This window comes from Engraulis encrasicolus, chromosome 5, assembly GCF_034702125.1.
Source record: "Engraulis encrasicolus isolate BLACKSEA-1 chromosome 5, IST_EnEncr_1.0, whole genome shotgun sequence".
Taxonomy (NCBI): domain Eukaryota; kingdom Metazoa; phylum Chordata; class Actinopteri; order Clupeiformes; family Engraulidae; genus Engraulis; species Engraulis encrasicolus.
Window position 1 is genome coordinate 51,534,918 of NC_085861.1, and position 24,377 is coordinate 51,559,294.

The 24,377-nt window shown below is 42.1% G+C and overlaps 1 protein-coding gene across 3 annotated transcripts in view; it reads left to right on the top strand.

Annotated features, from left to right (window-relative positions):
- The window catches only part of abhd5a (abhydrolase domain containing 5a), a 26,036-nt gene extending 8,522 nt beyond the window's left edge, over positions 1–17,514 (top strand). The window contains exons 1-8 of one of the 3 annotated variants that reach the window (XM_063199680.1): positions 248–481; positions 11,118–11,203; positions 11,470–11,598; positions 14,040–14,286; positions 14,450–14,604; positions 14,743–14,854; positions 15,326–15,512; positions 16,078–17,514. In XM_063199680.1, the coding sequence (XP_063055750.1) occupies positions 438–481; positions 11,118–11,203; positions 11,470–11,598; positions 14,040–14,286; positions 14,450–14,604; positions 14,743–14,854; positions 15,326–15,512; positions 16,078–16,167 (1,050 nt within the window). In that variant the 5' untranslated portion in view covers positions 248–437 and the 3' untranslated portion in view covers positions 16,168–17,514. Of the gene's footprint in view, positions 1–247; positions 482–10,932; positions 11,000–11,117; positions 11,204–11,469; positions 11,599–14,039; positions 14,287–14,449; positions 14,605–14,742; positions 14,855–15,325; positions 15,513–16,077 lie in introns of those variants that run through there. The other 2 variants (XM_063199681.1, XM_063199682.1) reach the window with 2 other exon arrangements.
- The last annotated feature ends 6,863 nt before the right edge of the window (positions 17,515–24,377 follow it).

The following is a 24,377-nucleotide window of genomic DNA, read 5'->3' on the forward strand; positions in this document are numbered from 1 at the left end:
ATCTCATTTCAATATCGTACTCTTACAGCATTATTTTACTTGATTTGAGGATTTGCATTGTCGATGTTCTAATTACATGAACGCATTGAGTAGCCTAATTAAATACGTTGTACATTAATTGAGTACATTTTCACTTTAATTGTCATTATGGATGCATACATTTACCAAATGGATGCGTCTCTAATAAATGTGAAACGACTTGCCATATGGCATCAGCCTAGACAAATCCATACCAGAGACTTATAGGATAAGGAGGACTTATTTGCCCATATAAGTGAAACCACAGACGTCTGTGTCGTATTTACATTCTACTCGTTGAGACCACCGCAGATATTTTGACAGAGACATTAAAGTCCATTCTTGGATGATTTGCCAGCAGCGTAGAGGATCTCTCGCGCTTGCTTGTGGTTGCGTCCAGTGACGTCATACGGTGCGTAATGCGCTTGAACATGGCCGATGAGTGTGAACCTGTGGAAAAGCGGTAAGTCGAAATAAACACATAGCTCTAACGGGGTTAAAAGATAGCCGACACTGTTCTTATTCACTACATATGCATTCTAAGTTACTGCTTACAATGTAGCCTACGATAAGGTTTAAAGAACGTTGTGTTCCTTAATCATATGCCAAGCCACACCACAGGCTACTGTTGCAACTTTGAAGCAGGTTTTGTGACTCCGACTCAATAACTCCAAACTCCAAATGTAACCTACTGCTTCGTTCCAAATTGGTAGCTACAGTAGCTTGCCAATTAGGCATAGATGTATGCCATTGGGAGTCAGCTACTCTCCACCTCAAAGACAGCGGGACGAACGAGATGTTATGAGTACGAGGAAAGAACTTTGATCGAACAAACTACACCTGGAAACTGTCAAAGATTTGTACTTCTAGGCCAGGGTTCCATCCGGCCCGGATGTGAAAAAAAAAAAAATTGTACTTTTTTTTTTTTTTTAATGAAATAACCGAAATGCGCAATTACGGCCCTCGGGGCAAAATCGAAACCTGCATGACATTAACCCAATGGTCCCTCTGTTACACTTTATATGTAGTAAAGTGCACATCACACTTCTATTATAAATAGTGAATTTGTACTGTAACCGGCATTTCATAAAGCTCATATATTATAGACCTCATATATAGAGATAACATTTTAATACTTCTTATTCGTATTGTATTGGTATTGGTTGTAATTAAATAATACATATAATAGGATTTGTATTGGTTCCTATTAAGCTCAAACTGGAAAAGGGATGTTAGAATGCGTGAAAAGGCAGGAAATTACATATAAGAAATACAAAATTTTCTGGGGGAACACCCCCAGACCCCCTGCTAAAATGAGCTGTCCCATATTTAATTAATTGACGGTTGCCAATGAATGAATGAAGTCAAGGAAATTTTGCATAGGATTATCAGTATTACATTGCTTTCTACATATTCAACACACTTAAAACGTGATAGTACTGAACACTAATCCTCTGCTTTACGGTTTTTTTTTTTTTTTTGCGATGATGTTACTAATGCGGCCCGCTTGAGGTCCACATGGGTTGTATGCGGCCCCCGGACCAAAATGAGTTTGACACCCCTGTTCTAGGCGCACCATCATTGAAAGAGGCATGTCAACACAACACAACTACAGTACACACTAGAAAAGTTCACGCACTCTTTTGTAACCATGCCCGATTCAACTTAATTTATCACTAGAACACTAATTTCTGAGAAATATGATAAATTAACTATTCCTATAGGCCTATTGTGCGCTGCCATTGTTGTGTTGACCTGATGGGCACATTCAGACGCTAAAATACAGTGTCACAATTTTGGAATATACAGGCGCTGGAGTTTCTGAATCTATGCTCACGACTTGATCATTCCGCTTCAACAGCCGTTCCAATGCATTTCAGCTTGTAGAAGGTTGGAAACAGTCCAGCTCCCACCACTTCGAAATGCAACATAAATGCAAACATATCTGTGAAGAGCCAGTTCCTTTCTTAATCATGTCATGCCGTAATTGTCCACTGTGTGGCACTATAATGTAATTGGGGTCAGAGCCATATGGCTCTGATTGGGGTCACACCAATTTAAGGGGTAACCTTTGTCCAGGTGATAGTGTTGCCTAACCTGCGTGATGGGGGGGCTTCACTCCGTTAACTGCGCGACTCACTGCATCACGACGCAGTGAAGTTAGTATCGAGGCATAAATCATCCTTCCCAGAGGCTAATTTTTTTTTTCCTAGTACAAGGACGCCACAGATGGCCAAACTCGGCTTCTCATTGGTCAACCTTCACAACTTCCTGTGACAGGTTAGGGTTTAGGCATGGTTTTTGGTCTGGGCACAATTCCGCAACAAATTTGCCAATACCTTGCTTATTTCGCCCTTCTTGGCAAAGTAAAGAATCATAAACATTGCTTTCGTGACAGGTTAAGTTTAGGGAAGGTTTAGGTTTAGGCACATATCAAAAGTGTGGCGAGTGTCGGCGTGTTGTCGGCTTCAAAACTCTCCTGTGGCACGTGTTGGAGTCTTGCCGCTCTGGAAGTTAGACCAATCAGAGGCCACCTGTGGCGTCCACAGGCTCCGCCCTAGTGATGACGTAATGGCTTCGGCTCAGCTACACTCACTAGTGCATTCCCCGAGGATGTAGGGCAGTAATGGGTGAGCGGTTAGGGCGTCAGACTTGCATCCCAGAGGTTGCTGGTTCGACTTTCGACCCGCCAGGTTGGTGGGGAGAGTAATCATGACTCCATGACTCAGGTACCCTGAGCATGGTACCGTCCCACCGCACTGCTCCCCATGGGGCGCCACTGAGGGCTGCCCCCTTGCACGGGTGAGGTATAAATGCAATTTCGTTGTGTGCAGTGTGCAGTGTTCACTTGTGTGCTGTGGAGTGCTGTGTCACAATGACAATGGGAGTTGAAGTTTCCCAATGGGCTTTCACGCTTTCACTTTCAAATTTTACCTCCTACTAGGTAAATGCATTGGAACGCCTGTTGAAGCGGAATGTTCAAGTCGCAAGCTGGGGCAAATTTGAAGCAACCCGACTTTGTCCCATTGAACATCGTGATGTCATCACAGCAATGGCAGCACACATCGATATGAATAGTTTATGTTGCACATTACTCAGTAATCATCTCTCTGTGGTCAAATAGAATTGATTCGGACAGTTTATGGGTTGCAAAAGTTGTAGTTATATTGGCATTGCTTTTTTCAAAGATGATATGTGGCTATGAAAAAATGCATGGTGTTGTTTACGCCTCGTTGTTTACATTGCTGACATCTTGAGAAGTGGATATGTAAGCTTATTTTTGTCCCTCCATGTTTGTAGTTTGTCTGACTTGTTGGTTGGAACGCTTTCAAGTGGGAGGTAGCTGACTCCTGGTTGCATATTGGGAAGCTCCTACCGCTGGGGAACGCACCATAAGGCCAGGTAGATTCAGGTAGAATCTGGATCCCGCTACAGCGGGAACTCCACCCACTTTGTCGGGAACTAATCAACTTAGAGCATTTCCAACCGTTCTGGGTAGAGGCGTGTTCAAAGCAGTGACGTTGTTTAAGCAGAGACGTTCTATTGGGGACTAAGAAATGGGTCATTCCATGTCAATTCACACGCCTTCCCCACATGACCCTCTCCGATTTGCCCGATATCTCACATACAGGTACCTTTTAATGTCAATTGAAAGAATACCAAGTATTAGCACCCTACGTCTAACGGTTGTGGAGATGAAGCCCTCCAAAGTGTGGGTGCCACACCCACTTTTCAAGCCTGTGAATTGCATTCAAAATTTACAAGCAGATTTTGACATCTCTAGTTTTAGTTTGAAGGAAGATACAGGTCTAAAAATCACCATGGCCCCTCATTATGACCCTGTCTACCAGATGATGTACTTACAAATAGCATGCCTTGGTTATTTTTGGCTATATTAAGCCTTAAAAATAGAATTTGTGAAAAGCGTGATGAAGAGTCTTGCCATTTTGGGGTTCCAGATCTTGGAAACCATGTATGCTTTGGGAGTTATAATTGATTTTCCATCATATTTGGGAACTGAACAGTGTATTCCAAAAAATGTAGGGCACTCAGACTTTTAATGATGGAATAGGAGGGACTCAAAAACAGCTTTTGGACAAAATGACCTTACGGTACCCTCTACTTCAGGCCTCAAATTAACCATGTGGGCACTTGATGACTGGAACGCCCTTTTAACCCCATGTACAGTAGCACTGTATCAAACATTCAAGCTTGGAAAAACTTTGTTTTTCAAGGTTCTTCATATTAATCTTGGCCTTCAAAGTATATGTTTTTGTCTATGTCTTATCACAGTGTCTGGTTTGTCTGCTGCCATCTGCTGGTCAAAAAACGCAACAACAGTGTAATGTAAGAAAACAAAAGGGGCTGGAAAATCTTGCCCATAATTTACCAATAAAGTAGCCTAGAAATCTAGACGCCCCTAGGGGTTAAGCTCGCTAGGCTACCAATAAAGCACTTTAATTCTACAGTATATTGCTTTATATTAATTATGATTTTAACGAGCATTATGCAGAATGCTCAATCATGATTACATTTCAGGACACCCCCACCCCCATGTCTGGTAGAAATGTAGTGCAGGGTGAGGCCATCTTGGGACTGGCATCATTATTGAGCATTAAGCAGTCACACTTAGGAAATTATTTAAACTATAAATATTCATCATGCTTGTTAAAATCATAATTAGTATATAGCAATATACTGTATAATAATTACAGTGCTTTATTGGTAAATTATGGGCAAGATTTTCCATCCCCTTTTGTTTTCTTACATTACACTGTTGTTACTTTTTTAGACCAGCAGATGGCAGCAGACAAAACAGACACTGTGATAAGATATGGAGAAAAACATATACTTTGAAGGCCAAGATTAATATGAAGAACTTTGAAAAACAAAGTTTTTCCAAGCTTGAATGTTTGATACAGTACTACTGTACATGGGGTTAAAAGGGCGTTCCAGTCATCAAGTGCCCACATGGTTAATTTGAGGCCTGAAGTAGAGGGTACCGTAAGGTCATTTTTTCCCAAAGCTGTTTTTGAGTCCCTCCTATTCAATCATTAAAAGTCTGAGCACCCTACATTTTTTTGAATACACTGTACAGTTCCCAAATATGATGGAAAATCAATTATAACTCCCAAAGCATACATTGTTTCCAAGATCTGGAACCCCAAAATGGCAAGACTCTTCAGCACGCGTTTCACTAATTCAGTTTTTAAGGCTTAATATAGCCAAAAATAATCAAGGCATGCCATTTGTAAGTACACAATCTGGTAGACAGGGTCATATTGAGGGGCCATGGTGATTTTTAGGCCTGTATCTTCCTTCAAACTAAAACCAGAGGTATCAAAATTTGCTTGAAAATTTTGTATGCAATTCACAGGCTTGAAAAGTTGGCATGGCACCCCAACTTTGGAGGGCTTCATCTCCGCAACCGTTGGACGTGGGGTGCTAATACTTGGTATTCTTTCAATTGACATCAAAAGGTACCTGTATGTGAGATATCGGGTCAGTGTTTCCCACAGAAATTTTGGAAACTATGGGGGCAGCAGGGATTTTTTTTTTCGGGGGGGGGGGGGTCTTCTCACGCAGGCCTTTGGGGGGGGGTGTATTCACACAGCGTGAATGCAAAACGGCAAAACAATGAGTACAGTGTGACATTGGCGCATGGAGCAACTATAGGCCTGGGCCAACATTTCAGCCATTTATATTTTGAGAAATAAGGCTACCCATTTTACCCATTACATGTATAATAGTAGTACATTGTCATTGTCAAAAAATGCAGTACAGTGAATCATTTCTGTTTACAACACAGTTTCATTTGTCCCTCATACAGGGGTCTATATAATGAAAACAATAATAAAACAAAATAGGAGCAGAGATAAGAATTTAAGATCACTGTGTGTAACGCATAGACAAAAAGGGTCTAAGAGGGTAGGCTATGCCTTTTCCCCCACACACATAGGCGTACACATTCTACATGAGGGGTGCTGGTCACAGGGCCAGTTCAAAATTCCTTCCATTAAAAGGGCTGAACAACATATTACACATTTATGTCTATATTCACATTCATTACACATTCATTTCTACATTGTATATGCAGCCCGATGTCTCCTCTGCTGCGTCAATGAAGGCCTGTCACATTACAACTGTAAAACAAAGCCTGGGGAGTGTTAGTAAACTCATCCCAACTGTCCCTCCTCTGAAGTTTTTTTTTATATTGCTCCCAAACCCAGGAACGCAGGAACTCATTTTGACCAGGGGGGCCTGTGGTCGGCGGAGGTTCTGGAGTCCTCTCCCAGAAAAAAAAACGTGTTTTTTAGATGCAATTTCCTGCATTCTAATCAATTTTAGGATGAAGAATGGCGAATCCCATCTGACTAACTTCTTCATGTTTTATGTAGCCTAACCAAGGATTACTAGATTTTACCTTTTTTTTGTTTAACATTTCACTTCAAAATTATTAAGTTCTTCTTGCGGAAGGGAAACGCGCACCTAATGTGGAGGTGAGGGCGTGTTCAAGAGCAAATCGCGCTACCGTGACAGTTTCTCTCTTCTCCATGGGCAGTCTACAATGTGTGAAATTAGTAGAACTAAATGACTAGGCTATGCGATGCACTTGTGAGAGGTGACCGGGCTTTCAAACAATTTAGATTGTCTTGCAATTGCGACTGTGTATCTCAAGATGCATACGATCAGGACAACTGCCCTGTCTCCCCGCCCGCGCACAAAACACGCACGACCACAGACCTGTAGGTCTGTGCGCACGACACACAGACAGGCATACTGCTTCCCGTATGTGATTACACTCTGACGGCCAAAGAGTTTGTGCTGTGATCGGCGAGAGAAGTAGGCTAAGCGCCAAAGCAGCTCGTGCCATTGCTGGCTATTGATACAGGGAGAGTGTAAAAGATACCTTTAGTTTGCATTTGACGTAGGCCATAGGCTAAACGGTGGTCAAATCAGCAGCAAGAGGCAAAAGGAACAAATCGCCACCCACTACAAAAGTTCAAAACATCTAACAATAGAACAGCCATTTCACACCGCGGCAATTCAACGTTGGCAACAGTTGATAGACAAGCCACGCACAACATCGGCTGTGCTACAGATTCACCCCATAGCAAACTCCGAGGCTAAGATAGCCTAGACTTCACCAGCAATAGGCAAGACCTAGCCTACCAATGTGCTACTACGAATCCAATCTCCACGGCAAGGAATAAAAGCCACTTCTTACCTGACACGATGCACAATTTTGGTGACATTCCCTTCTCCCGTCGCACTTTAAATTCACCTAATTCCTTGCTTGGTCCGTGTTTGATCACCACAGTGATGAGACTTCTCTTCACAACAAGTTAGCTCCTCCAATGGGTGTATGTTGATGCATGCCCAAGCCAACATATCGCTGTTAATACCACATTTATTACTACCTTGACACCACAAGCTAAACAAAACAAACATCGCTCCCGCGTCACTGGCTGCACCGTTCTACACCACTGTTCCGGTCTGGTTGGGGTCTAAAAATCACTCATTTCAAACCAAAATTGCATTCACATTTCAAACTACTTATAAGTATTAAAAAAGTAGAAAATATTCATATTTTGTGTTTCTATTTTAGAATAATAATGAGGGAAAAAAAACTATGTCTGAATTTAGGGTAGGCGGCCTAATACACAAGTGGTAGAAAGGCTAGAGGCAGCTGCGTCTGTTGTCCAGCGACCCCGTGCACCCCACTTCCTGTGTCCCTGCCCAAACCCAAGTTAACTATAACAGCTTGACTAGGCTTTTGATCCCCTGTCTTTCAAGCACTTTGTGGTTTTCTCTATAGGATGTATTTACTCCAGGAGGAAAATGCGAAGGAAATCGTAATTCGTTTTAACAAAAACGGAAATCGTTTAAAAAAAAAAAAAAAAAAAAAAGAATTTTTTTTTTTTTTTTTTTTTTTTATCATTTTCGTAAACTATGGCGGCCAAATTTAAACTATGGCGGGCCGCCATAGTTTCCTCAATGTATGGGAAACACTGCGGGTTAATCGGAGAGAGTCACCTGGGGAGATTGTAGGGAATCATGTGAATTGACATGGAATGACCCANATGTTTGGTTTAAACTTTGGCTCAGCCTGTTCTACCCTCGACCAGTAGCAAACCAAGGCAGGTGGGTCAACCATGCCGTTTAAGAATTGTTGTGATGATCTTGGTCAGACCAAGTCTCGAAGAGATTTTAAAGTCATGATGATAATCAGGCAAGGGAAGACATACAGTTTTGACTGTTGTGCTCTGCGTGTGCATAAAAACATCTGTCGTGTTTAATTTGCGTTTCATAGACTATTAATCTGTGAATGATGCTGATTTGGGATGTACTGCTACTGGATGCACTTCAACATTGCAGTGAGCCACAATAAATATTCAAAGAACAAAGACTTCAAGTATGTATATTCATGCATACAAGTAATTCCATTTGCTGAGCAAGCACGTCAGATTGGTGCCCATACTACCTATCCATCTAAGGTTGACGTAATATGAGGTATTTGCTGATTTAACTGAACCAGTAGGCTCATTCAACTTTGTGCAACAACTATATGCGCAGATACAGCGACGCATTCTGGGCTGGAAATGTTGTATGATTGTTAGAATTCTTGTTCGACTTCACCAAATTCAGTCATGCTGTGATGGCAAATTCTCTCTGGTGTCAAACTCTCGTGGGATCAAAGCGATTCCAGACAGACTGTGCAACTCCAGAAGTTGCAATGCTTTTCTCCGTTAATGTCGGTATTAGGCCTACCGCGTCTGTGGTTGGCCTAAAGTTCACTGACATCTGTTTACTGTACACACGTTGTCCCACACCCCTAAAAAGTTTGCAATGCACCCCACTGAAAAGTTTGCAATGCACGCTCGTAGATCATCAAACTAGTGCTAGCTAATCGTCTCGTTCAAATATGTGGTCGACTTTAAATGCACTGTGTTAGCACCACCTGTGCTGTGACTGCAAGTTCTCACTGAAGGACTCAGTCGTCAACAAAAGTTGGTCACGGTCCAGCATACAATAGGTGTACCGGTATTCGATTTTCTGCATCGTCTGCCTTCGCATGCAGACAACAATGCATTCTGGATGAAAATGTTGCATGATGTTTAGAATTGTTGTTCAACGTACCAAATTTCAGTCAGGTTGCGATGACAAGTGACATGTCATATGATCTCAAACTATTGCGGAATCAACTATTGCGGAAAATGCAGACTGACCTTGCAACTCCTGCAGCTGCTTATCCATGTTGATGCTTGTCTGCATACCGCCTCCGTGGTGATGCACCCCTGAACTGGTTTGCCAAAAGTTCACTCATATGTGTGTGAAGGCGCATTGTCCCGCACTCCTAAAAAGTTCGCACTGCACCCCACTTCAGCTCCTCCTCCCCACCTGTCCCCCCACACCTCACACGGGGTGTGCTAGATTCAATTGGTGCGAGCTCATCGTCTCATGTAAATTTGTGGTAGACTTTAAAATGCGCTGTGTTTTATACCACCCACGTTGTGACAAGTTCTCGCTGAAGTACTCTGTAACGTTGGTCAACGACAGAAAAGCAACGTGTGTCACTCATGGTGTCAAACTCTCAGGATCAAAGCGATTGCAGATGGACCGTGCAACTCCTGCAGTTGCTTATTGGTATCACACGTATCATGCCGAACTAGAGCGTGAACTGGAAGGCTCTCCTGTTTGAGCCCAGAGTGGCGAACTATCGCAAGATGACATGGGTTACACTGGTGCCGTGACCCAGATGGGAGTGAGGTTTTAGGGTAGTGACTGAGTGTCATGACTGCACTGGGACCTAAACCACCTGGGCATTTTTGGCTTAAACTGGCCCTTCTGCATTTTTGTCATCTGCAGTTCCGGAAAACAAGTCGTGTCGTACAGTGTGAGCATTGTGCTCGTATCCGACTCTTGGCTCGTACAGTGTGAGGACGTGACTCGTGAGACGTCAACTTTACAAACCCTGAGATTCCCTCGTACAATGTGAGCAGGAACTGAATACCCGCGACTGAAAATATTGCACAGTACCCATATATGCCCAGCTTAAACTGTGGGCCACTCCGTAAGAAAAAAAAACAAAACGGTATTAGCCCCTGAGGACTGTCGATCCAATGAAAATGCGCCGTATGCCAGATTAACTGGTGGGTAACCAGAGAAGGTGTAAGTATAAGAGGGGTCACGCCCATTGGTTCCTTTTGTACCATCAAAAACTTGCAGGTCCACCTCGGTGGCGATCGCGGGCAAATCATGACTGGGAAACCTGAATGGCAGTCAAAAGAGCGAAATGCTCAAATGCTTTTTTTTACTCCATTTTTCATCAACCTCATTAATACCAAATGTTCTGTTAAGAACTATGGATTGTATTATTTCATAATAAAAGAGAAGATATTGTCAAGTTCTTTGGGTGTTTAGTCTTTCCATCAGGGCACAAGGGCTAGCATTCTGCTAATGTGTAGGGATTTGTCCTCAGAAATACAGCTTGCCGACTCAGTATAATAATCTAGTCATATTATGACTCAAATGAATCCTTATTATGAATAGTTTCAAATGTAATATTAATATCTTGTGGTAAAAAAAATATACAACGTTTAACAAAAATATTCATTAAGTCACACATCTCGCTGAATAAGTCCCACTGGGTATGAGATGATGTGTTTGACAATTGACATTTTCAATTTCTGAACCCATGACAAAGCCCCTTCAGAAGGAGTGTTGCACAGTCCAGGCCAGGTCCAGAGCATTTTGGAAATGCTGTGGTCATTTGAAAACTCCCTAAGGGGAATATTGCCATTTTAAAACTGGGTAAAAGGACACATGTTGTGAAATCATGGGCACAGAGTGAAAACTGTGAGGGATAGTTATGAAATTTACTCCACATAGAAAAAAAGAACTGCTCCGTCTGTTATACAGGAACGAACGCCTGTCTCTTGTGTCACCGCTGATACTTCTGCTTTCTCCTCTGGAAAATGTAATCTTTGTTTTATGTTTAATCTTCTATTTATCAATTGCCCTTATCGCCATTTTATCTTGTCACAGTGAATTGGTCGCTGCTATCATACTGAGTGCCTGTTTGACATTTGTGACAGGTCCTGGTGGATCAGTAGCTGGCTTCCTTCATGGTGCCCGACCTCTATGAACCAGCTGAAAGATGCTGAAGAGAAGATTCTACTCCGTGAGTATCGGACGCTCTACTGCTTTACTGAATCTACCTGTTTGATTTTTAGATAGTTTTGTGATGTTTATGCCTTTTATCTCAGGAGAGAGAGAGAGAGAATGAGTGAGAGAGAGAGATTGGGAAGGGTTGTTCACAAATTACCTTGGATTAAAAAACCTAAAGGTTCATTTAGTGTCTTTATGTCTTTTCATTTATAGAGAGCTCTGTATTCTGTTGGTTTACATAAGTGAAAGTTCTATATCTGTTTTTGTTTTCTCTTCTAGCTGTGAAAAGTCCATTCTCCAGGCAACTTGTGCCAATCTCAGATGGCAATGTGCTGTCAACGCTCACCTTCAGTGGCAAAGCCGAGTGTGACTCCACCCCCCTTGTGTTGCTCCACGGATTTGGGGCAGGTGAGGGAATCTGAATATTTCTAACAATATTGTACATAATGTGTTCATGCTGTTGTATTACTGTATTGTATTATTGTCGTCATTATTTCCATATTCCTGATGTACTCTTGGGTCTCTACTGTAACTTTCAGAAGTCAGAGGTTTGTAAGCTTGCTTTGCTTTCCTGGCGAAACTCCCTTTGTCTAAGGGGCCCTAACAGTCTGAGGGTTGATTGGTTTCCCATCCTCCCAATGTTGTCTGTGGTGTAGAAGAGATGAGTTGTAACAAACATCCCCTCTTGAAGTCTGTTATTGAACTGATTATTACGGCTATTGAATATGACTATTACTGCCTATGTGTGCAAGTCAACTTCCTATTGTCCTTTTCTGTGCCCTCTGGCCTTGTGATTTAAAGGGGCACTCCACCCATTTGCATTAGGCTTTCCATTGCTAGACACCCAGTTATACTTTTGAATGGTCGTGCAACACTCCCAATTCCCCCTGAGACAGGAGAAACCCGTATTCACCTCTTAACACTTCCTCCTACAATGATGTAAAAATCGTCATTTTGCATTAGTGTAGGAGGAAGTGTAAGAGAGGTGGATTTCTGTTGAGACCATAGACATAGACTAACCTAGACTGGCAATGGGCCTCGAAATTTTCGGATTTCTCAGCAGTCAGACCAAAGCAGACCGCCATCTTGGTGAAGACTCCCGTAACCACAGACTTTTACGTAATGACGTCATCAGTCCATAAGCAAAGTCCTTCCTGTATGTGAAATGAGCTTCTAAGTGTCGAAAATAATGTGATGCTTCGTTTGCCGTATGTGTTGTGTATCTATAATAATATATAACACAACATCATATAATACAACACAATACAGCACAGCATAATGTTGCACAATGCCATTACACGTGAAGACGAGGGACTGTCATATCTTTCAGTCTGGGCTCGTGATGTTGCTAGGTTACCATCAGCATCTTCTGAGAAGCTTGCACAGTCAGCTTTACTAAACGTACGGGTTATATACACACCTATATACATAGTTGTCAATAACTCCGAGTAAATTATACCAAATACCAAAGTTGCATACACACAAGCATGACCTATTCAGTATCACAAAATATCCTCAAACCGTAAGCTGCATTGCTGTAACGAATAGAGTGTCGGCAGGGTTGCCAGATGAGCTGATGATCGTGTGCCCTTTTCTACCCGAAGACCGCCTTCCTAAACGGCCCGATTTGGCAGGAAACCGTTGGATCTGGCAAGACCGCTCAACTTCTGGGTCTCTAATAAAATGTTTGGTGGTAGTGAGGGTGATTCCTTTCCTGGAGTGACAATATAGATGTTACGATTTGTCAAAATCTTACAGAAAATGATTGAAACCCACTTTTATAACGTTGTAGTCACAGTTTGAAATCGTATGCATTCCTATGGCTCACAGCTCACTAGGAGGAGCTATGTCTGTGGGAGGAGCCAATGGGGCGCGAAAATCGCAAAGATGGCTGCGCCCAGTCAATCCGAAATTCTGCTAGTGCCTTGAACCGCCCATTGCCAGTCTAGGTTAGTCTGTCTATGGTTGAGACTACAAGCCTTTTTCCCACTCTTTCAACCCCGCCTATAGGGGCTTGGACCTAATGCTCTAACAGACCTATCACAGATCAGTGTGCCAGTGCTTTTGAAATCACTGGCATTGAGACTCCAGTAAGTCACTGGCAGAGCTGCCTGGGTGTGGCCTGGGGAACGTAATCATTGCAATGCTTTATGGGGATTGTTGTCACAAATCCACAAGCACTAAAAAGTCATTTTCTGCCTTTTCTCAGCCAAGAAGGCACCAAATTAGAAATATATGCTACTATTCTACTACATATGACCCACTTTCAATACATATTCATGTCTCCACTGGTGGAATGCCCCTTTAAGGCTTGACCTAGTTGATGATCGAAACTTTTATTCATCTATTTATATTTTATATTTATATTTTATTCATCTTGCAAAAGCAAAATTGTCCACGGAGGCAGGGCACCACTGTGTGACCTCCTGCCTCAGTGTTGACCCGCCTCCTTAGAGAATGGTGCTTTTGCAAGATGAATACGGTACGAATACGGAACGGTAGGAAGTAGTTTGACTTGCACTCATTGACACCACTGCCAGTAGCGATCCTACAATAACTGGCACCCCGGGCGACTACCCCCCCTCTGGCGCCCAGCCCCGTAATCGCAACTCTGAACCCCACCAAATCAATGAAAAAACATGAATAAAGAGATATTAAAAATCTCTAATGCCATGTTATTATTGCAATAGCATTGTAATAGTGTGGAAATAACATGGTAATAGCGCAAATTGGACATTTTTGATGTCATTGGGGCGATACGATGGTGCCGCCCCCTCTCGTGTGCCGCCCGGTCGGCCCACCCCTAGGACCGCCCCTGATCACTGCATGTTGCCTCACTTCCTGTTAAGGCGTGGGGCTCTGGGTGCTCAACCTGGACGCCCTGTCCCAGCAGCGGTCGCTGTACACCTTTGACCTGCTGGGCTTTGGGCAGAGCAGCCGGCCGGCCTTCAGCAGCGATGCCCAGGAGGCCGAGCTGCAGTTCGTGGAGTCCATCGAGCAGTGGAGGGCCGCCCTGGGCCTGGAGAGCATGATCCTCCTGGGCCACAACCTGGGAGGATACCTGGCAGCTGCCTACGCCCTCAAATACCCTGCCAGGTACTTTATAATACATTACATTACATACAGAATGCAGTAGGATAGGGTCATTCACTTTGGGTCCTGACATACACAGATTTAATTTTTACAGCCATGTATGATAATGTGCTATACAAATCCTATCTACAGTATTGCTATTGGTTTTCTTCACCTCACCCATCAGAGTGAAGCACCTGATGTTTGTGGAGCCGTGGGGGTTTCCACAGCGGCCCGACCCGGCGGACGAGCACAAGCCGCTCCCCATCTGGATCAAAGCGCTCGGGGCCATGCTCAGTCCCTTCAACCCCCTGGCGGGGCTCAGGGTTGCTGGACCACTTGGTACATTGCTATTTAAATTCACTAACAGAAGACAGAATAGACTAAGGCTATTAGTGTATTCTGCTTGTCTCTGCAACCATAACCTCCGCAACCATGTGTACGGCATGCTCAAGTGGAGTCATTTATCTTTGGCTTCAGGTCCAACCCTTTTGCAGACACTGAGGCCGGACTTTCAGAAGAAATATGTGTCCATGTTCGACGACAGCACCGTGGCTGACTACATATACCATCTCAACGTGCAAACTCCAAGGTCAGTCCATGCTTTTTTAGGTTCAGGTGTTAATTTGAGTATTAAAAATTGAATATGGTTTTCAAGACTTATTTCATACATTTGACACAATTTCATAAATTTCTCTCAACCCTATTCTGTAAGCAAGATTAAGACTATACCATGTCTAAATTTCAACAACTCACTGAAAGCCAAGTATCGGCCAAGCTGTAGTATCTCAACTAGTTTTAGTACTAGTGCTAGTTATAGATGTGTGCCAATACTACTGTGAATGTTGGAGGTGATGTGAACCTGTTTGCTACATAACGTGTGAACACGGATTTTGTTCATCTCCACTGATGAAATGGTCTCAAAGAACACCTTATGGTAAAAATGACCACATCCCCAAATGCAAATAACCCCAATCCATATTACAAACCCTGTCAAAAGTACTGTCGACACAGGGAAAAACTTAAATTGCAACACTTGTGTTCTGTTCCTGTTCTCCCCTAGTGGTGAGACGGCCTTCAGAAACATGACTATTCCTTACGGCTGGGCCAAGCGGCCGATGATCCAGAGGATCGGCCTCATCCAGGCAGACATCCCCATGACCGTCATCTACGGCTCCCGCTCCAGCATAGACGGCTACTCTGGCAAGACCATCAAAGAGCTACGACCAAACTCCCATGTGGACATTATTGTAAGTCGATGTCGAGTCGATGATGATAATAATATTAATAGTATGATATGATGTTAAAAGCTGCTTGTATAGCACAAGTCATAGAAAATGTCTTTATTTTGATATGGAACATGAAATCACCAGCTTTTTTGCATGTCGTAAACCATGGCCTGTCGACTCCCAGCCTGGCATCATCTAGTATCTGCAATATTCACTGTTCTGTCAATGGCTATATTTTTTCCTAAATACAAAATTCTCAAGAATACAGGGAATACAGCAACATTTAAGTGGGATTACATAGTCAACGCATAATGGCGCATACATGGGTGCAGTGCTTCGCTTCAATCGCCATTATTCATCATGTCAAAAACACGTCCTTTCAATTTGTGATTCTTGGCGTGCGTTACATGCATTGTCATTGGGGCAGTAATTGCGCCACTGTGGAGAACAAGGTAACGTGCGCAAACAATGCATGTCGACACTCTTTAGTAGCTGAGTTTATAGCTCATGCAAGTTTGCGTTGACTATGAGGGCCCTAAGCTGTCTCAGCTATTTCCTTATTCTGCCACCTGTGTGTGCCCATCAGGCCATCCGTGGAGCCGGACACTACGTGTTTGCTGACCAACCAGACGACTTCAACCACAAGGTGCTCCACATCTGTGAGACGTTAGGGTGAAACTCTCCATGGACACTTTCCGTAAAGGTGGTTTCGTTACTGAATGCATCTAAGTTCACCCCAAATCCTGATAGAAGACACTTTCAGGTTTAGCCTTCAGTCATTAGCAGATTTACCTCATCGTGCAGGTTAACCTAGCCATGTTCATCACTTAACCATTTAACTCCACTGGCCTCTTTTAATGCTAGATACCACTTGCTCAGGGTACCCAGTACTCGGAGCTCGAATAAGTCTGATCCATAAGCCAGAAATAAGGAATACCTAAAACCTTCAATGAAAGTGCCTTCTGAAAACCCATTCTGTTTATTCTGCCCTTGTAGAAGAGCCCTGGCTGAGGGAACAATTTTCTGCTCAGTGTTTTGTTGTTGTTGTTTTCAGTCTGGAATTTCAGTCTTTTGTTTCAAATGTTTGTTGTTGTTGACCACACATGAGTTCAGATATTTGTATATTATTTTTTTCTTTTCTTTATATATCACATGCAATGCCTTACAGTCGACAAAATGGTTGGCAATGCACAAATGAGATGCGTTCTTGCACTTACAAATGAAGGTAATAGACATATGATAAATACAGTAGTTGCATGGACCAGGGGTTGATCGGGCACAAATGTAATTTTCCTGAATCACGGAAAGGTAAATCACAGAATTATGTTAACACTGTGTGCAGTTACATGTGAGGAATGCAAACGAGTTGTACTAGCTCCTCATTCATTCCAAATGTGGTTGTGTTCCGAGAATATTCTGGATGCAGTACACTGCTCCACACGTGTAAATGGAATATTTCATTACTTGATTCCATCTGAATACTGACAATATTCCATTTGAAACTGGAATACTCCGTGCATGTAAACTGCGCTCACCGTGTCATCTCTCCTATCTTAATCTCATCTACCTCACACAGATTACTAGCAACCATAAACCCGAGTGTCTGTTATAGACACTGCTTAAATGCCACAGAACAGGTCTCAGATCGCCCGGTATGCTTATACTTACCTTTGTAACAGATTTGTGTTTAACTTGTATCAAGGAATAAGATTTGACTTAAATTTCATGCAGCATTTAACCTGGATAATATTTGTTAGAATTTGAATGGCCACGGCTACATGATGTTTTTAATTCCGAAGTAATAATTCCGAATTAAATAGTTCCATGGAGTTTACATTGCACTTTCCTTTTAAATCCAAATGTTGTGTTTACATGATGTTTTGAAAACGGAATTAAGCTTTATTCAGAATTATATTGAGTTAATTCTGAATTAAATGTCTCATGTAAAGGAGGCCATTGTGTTTCAAAAAGATCTACCGGTAAATGTGTATACAAATTAAACAAATGTGACATTTCAATAACATTTGAGTTGTTTAATTTTTATAGCCAGAAATATCTAAATCATGACACTGCAGTGACTACACAACTGGGTTGTTCCCTTTTTTCATTCCCTTAATATCCTTAATGTCCCAGTAATTTCAGAGACAGTTTATGGATCTTTTAGAAAGAACCAATGAAAAGAAACAGAATAAAGTTTAGCAGTGTTCTGCCCTGTCAGTTCCTTATCTCACCACTAGAGGGGTACACAGACAAACACACGTTAGGCATCCCTTGGAATTCTGCTGTTGTGGGATTCTTTCCTTTTTCAGTGATGCAAACGACAGTGGCAGTGATGCAAACTCCACTCCACTGTTAGTCAGCTTTTAATATGAACAGCTGGAAACATGTGGCCACATTTTGAAGAGGCTACAACATTGGTTGTAGTTGTATTTTTCTGTGTTCCTCTGTATTACATTCCTACATATTGATCTTTTCAAGCGGATGGGGTATAGTTATACAGTATGTTCAGGTATACCATCTGCATGGCCATCATTAAAAGGCCGCCATGATATACTCAGAAACACAATGTAGCTTTTTGCCTCGCTGTATCTTCTCTCCTGCATGATTATGTTTTATCTCATTCTGTCACAGATTAAGGGGTTCCATCTCTAAAATGTGGAACATGTTTCAGGAGGTCAGATCAAAGAAATGAAAAAAATGACTAACGTGTACATGTAAAGAAGCGTGTATAGCTTAATGCCAGAAATGATTCAGAACCTGTACAGCATATGAAGCTTCCACCCACTGAGTAAGCAGTATAGATTGATGCATTATTATCACTGAGAAACCTGTGTAGCTTAATGCGTTATATTGGTCGTCTTCATATGTGCGATGCTGCATGTAATGGTTCCACCCATTGACTAACCTGTATAGCTTAAAGCATTAGGAGGTATACAGCGCCTTCGCCAGACGACTTGAACCAAGTTGCTAGGTTACCAGCCCCGCGCCTATATTATCAGGGATTTTTTTTTTCTCGTCCATCCCCATCGCCCAACCCTCATTGCCTCATTTTATTCCTTGCGCGCACACACACACACACACACACACACACACACACACACACACACACACACACACACACACACACACACACACACACACACACACACACAAATGAAATGGGATGGTTTGCAGATTATTCCAGGTGCCGTGCCAAACATTAATAGGCCTGCTTTATGGTGTTTAAGGACATTGGGCCCTTGATTATAACATTATGTTCTACTCACCCCTGTAATGTTTGTGTCATTTGGAGCTCTGCCGAAGATATTCTGTTCTGGACCCACTTTCTATGGGTCATTTTTTTGCAGGCACAATTTTTTTTATTGATCCATCAAGGTACGCTACCGCTCATAGCACGTAGGTGCATTGCTTGTTTGGAAATTTTTCGGTTTTACGGGTAATACAGTTTTTGAAAGGCAGATGTTCTTGATGTGTCATCATCACATCCGCCTTTATCAGTTTTGTTTTACTACAGAGTCATCTAAATCTGTGCCCATTATATGAACACATTGAACACTTGAACGTCTGTGTATTGAATCCATATGGTCCGGATATTGTCTAATTTCTCTCTGCAACTCTGCTAAAAGCCTGTGCGTGAACCATCCAATTTGATTATAGTGCCATTTGAAACGTATAAGGGGAGAAACCCTAACCCTGTTCACAGAGAAAAAGTAGAATGTGTATTACCTTAGAGGTTGATGATGTATCTCCTTTTGTCATTGCCAACTTCTAAAAAAAATATCTTTCTTTTTTTTAGATGTTATTATCATCATTAGTTAGTGTGGGTTTTGTCTTTTAAGCACATTCAGTGGCAATTGAATATTATGCTATATTTCTTAGTGGTGGAAAAAATGAATTGACAAAATATGTATTTTAAACACAGGGTGGGTGTGTGTGTGTATGGGGGGGGACACTATCATTGTGAAAATAGAGTGGAACATCAATGTTCTAAATTATCCTTTGGTCCGTTTAAGATAAACATCAGTCACAGAAAATAGGTAACATATTATGATATCCATATTAGTCTGTTTATTGTTCTCTTCTCTTGCATTCATTCTACTTTTCACTGACTGAACACAAGATTTATCTGGTTCACTGTCAGACACCAAATGTTCTATTAAAGCATGTAAAACGATTTAAAACACACACAAAAAATGCACACTCATCCAGACACACCTCAGTAGTGTGAATTTTATCATCACCAACAGATCAAAACAAAGAAATGGTCATCAAGCATCAAAAATTCATAGACATGGACATACAGGTAAGTATACTGTAGGCTTCTCACATGACCGAAGGACTAATGTAGCTTGTTCTTGTAGCTGTAGAGGCAGAGAAATGTGCAAGATTTGGTGCGGTACATAAAAGACAATGGACAGGAGCGGGAACATCAGCATTAGCTAAATCAGCTTTTCCTGTGTGTGTGTGTGTGCGTGCCTGCGTGCGTGCATGTGTGTGTGTGAGAGTTGCTATTTCACCTGAGCAGCGCCACTGTGCTCCCAGATCAATCTCAGATTCGTGTGTGTGTGTGTGCGTGTGTGTGTGTGTGTGTGTGTGTGTGTGTGTGTGTGTGTGTGTGTGTGTGTGTGTGTGTGTGTGTGTGTGTGTGTGTGTGTGTGTGTGTGTGTGTGTGTGTGTGCGTGTGTGCGTGCGTGCGCATGAGTGAGTGCATACAGTCCATATGTGTATGTGTCCTGTGTTATACTTGTGTGTGTGTCTTGTGTTCTACAGGAGTCTCCCAGATTCCTCTCACATGACTCACACTTCACAGTGAGTCTCAGCTGGTCTGACAGCCGAATGGGAAATCAATCGCCACGCCAAAAAACTGTGTCATTTAGCTCAAACTGGCGGGGGGAGAGCAGTACTAAAAATATACGGGCTATAAATAAATGCACACAGATGAATGGTACTGTATAGGAATGAGATTGTGGTGACAGGGACATGTGAGATAGCAGGTGCACGCTGATGTGTTTTTGTAATTGCACATGATCTACTTAATTCACATGTGCTGTGTGCACTGTTCATATGTCATTACTTCAATATAATGGTGGGTGTCATTTTCTAGCCTTGCTACACAGAAGACACATATGGACTGTATGCACTCACTCATGCACAAAGACACACACACAAGCTCACAAGCACACGCACGACACACACACACGAACACGAATCTGAGATTGATCGGGGAGCACAGTGGCGTTGCTCAGGTGAAATAGCAACTCAGCTGTATCCATGGTCACAGGAAATATCATGTATTATCTGAGCTTGATAATACTTTTTTATCCAGACAGCCACCACAAATCTGCTCAATCTCACCACGCCTAAAAATGCAATACAATGGTCACATACAGTAAGTGCGTATATTAAGGTTGGACATACAGTAGGTATACAGCAACATACTAAATGCATGCCGTCTTTGTGTTTCCACATACAGTTTGTGAAGAAAATGTTTGACTCATCCATGTATGAAACAATACTATATAATATATTATGCCTATATTGTGCATATACTATGTGACACATGATAACAACTGTTTTTCCGATGTATTTTTTTTAAATGTGTGTTCCATGTGTATGTGTTTTACATGTATGAATATTGCATAATAGTAGGCTATATTCATACTGTATATGCAAGAAGCATAGTGTACATGCACACTGGAATATTTTATTTTAATTTTTAAACCCTATTTTAGCATCCCATGATAGGATGGATAACCATCAATAAGAAAACCCATCGTTTATTTATATGTTGGAGCACCACAGTTTGTCCTGTACAATGTCAGTGCATTAGGTTGCTTGTACATAGATACATTTCAATGTGGACAGTGAGTAAAACAAAGTGTCACCTCACTGGCTGTTGTAAAGCATCTGTGTGAAAGCTTGAGCTCCTCTCTGGCCCCCTGTGCCGACCATGGCAATCAAAGGGCCGATCTGCACTCTCCTCTGAAACAAAAACAATATTCTGTCTTCCTTTTCTCAATTTCCCACTGAAATACAGGTATACGTATAGCACACACGCACTCACAGACTGTCATTATGAATGCATTGGTGGATCACCAATAAGCTTGCAAGTGTGTACAGTACCCAAGCTGAGGCCAACACTGCAGTGTGAAAACCGTGTGTGTGTGTGTGTGTGTGTGTGTGTGTGTGTGTGTGTGTGTGTGTGTGTGTGTGTGTGTGTGTGTGTGTGTGTGTGTGTGTGTGTGTGTGTGTGTGTGTGTGTGGGTGTGTGTGTGTGTGTGTGTGTGTGTGTGCGTGTGTGTGTGTGTGTGTGTGTGTGTGTGTGTGTCCAGAGTGGGTGTATGTGTTTGCATGTGTGTGTCAGTGTATTCCTGCCAGCCTAGCACTAATAGATCTAATGCTTCCTGAGGAGCGGCCCGGAGCTGCATTAGCGCTGGACGGCCCATTGATTTAAACAGAGAGAGAGGTGGGGGGGAGGCCGGTCTGGCCTGGCGCGCCACTGCTATAGCGGCCCTCACTTCCTGCCCGTTAGCCCTTAGGGTTATCTCCCCAATGCAATTACAGCCGCTTTAAAAGTGCATTTTCAGGAGGAGGCGGGCGGCGAGTAATCAAGGGCTCAACCGGCATCCCTCCCAGTCCCAGTCTACACCACCTCCAACCTCCAAACTCCACCGTGCATTGGACAGTTGACCAGCCATTCCCAAACTCTGAATACCACGGTCCACTTTGGAACGATAAAAGAATCCACAACCCACCAAGCCTTAAATCACAATCACAACTCAACACGCTAGGACTATTTCAGCACACTATTTTCCAAAAATACACTCCTAACATTTATCAATTTGGTGCTCAAACAGTTTTGAATTTGTTTGTTGTTTATATTTCCCTATGTCCCAGCTGTGGCACATATATTTTACATTTTACACCAAATCACTTCTTGTGTCAAAAACCTTGGTGTGATGTTGGACAGTAATTTCAGTTTCAATCAAAAACTAAATCTGCTTTTGGGCAATTTAGGAACATTGCTCAAATTAAAGATTTTGTATGTAAACAGGATTTGGACAAGTGAATCCATGTTTTTATTGAGAGTTCACTATTGCAATACCCTACTTATAGGTCTCCACTAAAGGTCACTCAGGCAGGTGCAACTAATCCAAAATGCTGCAGCAAGAATTTTAACTAAAATAAAAAAGAGACCTCATCACTCCAGAAGTTAGGTCATTGCACTGGCAACCAGTGAGATTTAGAATTGATTTTAAAACTCTTCTGATAGTTTATAAGTCACTAAATGGCTTAGGCCCTAAGTATATTAAATATGCTTGAGCAATATCATCCTAATAGATGTCTTAGGTCTTCAGAATTTCCTCTACTGGTTGTGCCTAAGGACAAGTCTAGACAGGGTGAAATGGCATTTAGTCATTATGCTGCAAAATACCAACTTCCTGTCCAAATTAGAACTGCCCCAACAGTTCTTTTAAAAAGAAATGTAAAGCAGCTTTATTCTCATCTGCCTTTGGTAATAGTTAATCATCTTCTATCTTTAACCCAACATGGATTATTTTTCTTCTCTTTTCTTTTTCTTTCATTTTTAGCACATTGAATGACAATTGTGTATGATAATGTGCTATACAAGTCATTTTGATTGATTGATTGATTTGATTTACAGTAAAATTCAAATTGCATAGCAAATCGAGGATATTTTAGGACACAGCCCACAGTTTGGGAATCAGTGGCGTAGACACCGCACCATCATCCCCCATCCCCCCATCTGCCACGCCCCAGCATGGAAATGGGTGCATTACCGTGGCAAGGAAGAGCATAAGTGGACACTCGATCTGAACGCCGCCCGTGAGAGGAAGAGAGGTGGGGTGGGGTGGGGTGAGTGGACCGGAGAAGAGCACATGAGAAGGAAGCCCCATTCAGTTGGTCTTCTGGTATGACACTCTTGCTCACTTAGATTTTTTAATAGCATTGAAGGGAAAGTGGGCCTCCCTTTAAGTTTTTAATGGACTTGGGTTTCACTTTCCCTGTGAGTGATGAATTCCTTACTGTGCCTCATTACAAATGTGATCAGGAGGAAGAGTAGGGTAGAAAAGAAGTTCTTATGGTCTTCAGGTGGCTGTTTTCAGTTAGTAGGTCTACATTAAATGAATCGGTTTCGGACAATAATGTGTAAAACATCTCAGTGGCTGAATTTTTCTAGCTGAGTCTTGGTTAAACGTTGTTTTTAAATAATGAAAAAGGATGGAATAAGTGGCAATTGTGACGCCTTCGTGGTCATCTTGAATCGACACTACACACTAAAGACCACTGTGCACTTAAGACCACTGTACACTAAATGTCAGTGCACTGACACAAGTGCACCATTTGAGACACAGAGAATGTTCATATGGCCAACTTTAAAGATTTTATTTGTGCTGTAACTTCTGAACGGCTGGACAGATTTCCACTAAACCTTGTGTGTTAATACTCTAAACTAGGAGGGCAAGGCAAGGCCATTTTATTTGTATAGCGCATTTCATACATACATGCAATATGTTCATACATACATGCAATTCAATACATGCAATTCAATTGTAAAAATAAAATCACAAGGCATGGAGGTGAAATCGAATAAAAAGGAGTAAAGACAAAATTAAGAAATAAGGAGAAAAGACAAATGAATTTGCTTGTTTTGTGTTTTGAGCTTGTTTATGTATTTGTATTGTTACTTTCTACAGATGAGGATGCATTGCTAAGTATGTAAAGAATGAGGAAAACAAAAATCATCACATCCACAGTTGTTCAGTGAGGTCAGTGAAATGCCATGCCCTTCTGCTTGTAAGATCTCTATTGTATTGGCCACACACAGTAAACTCTGCAGTGTTTGTTTAGCACTAGAGCAGG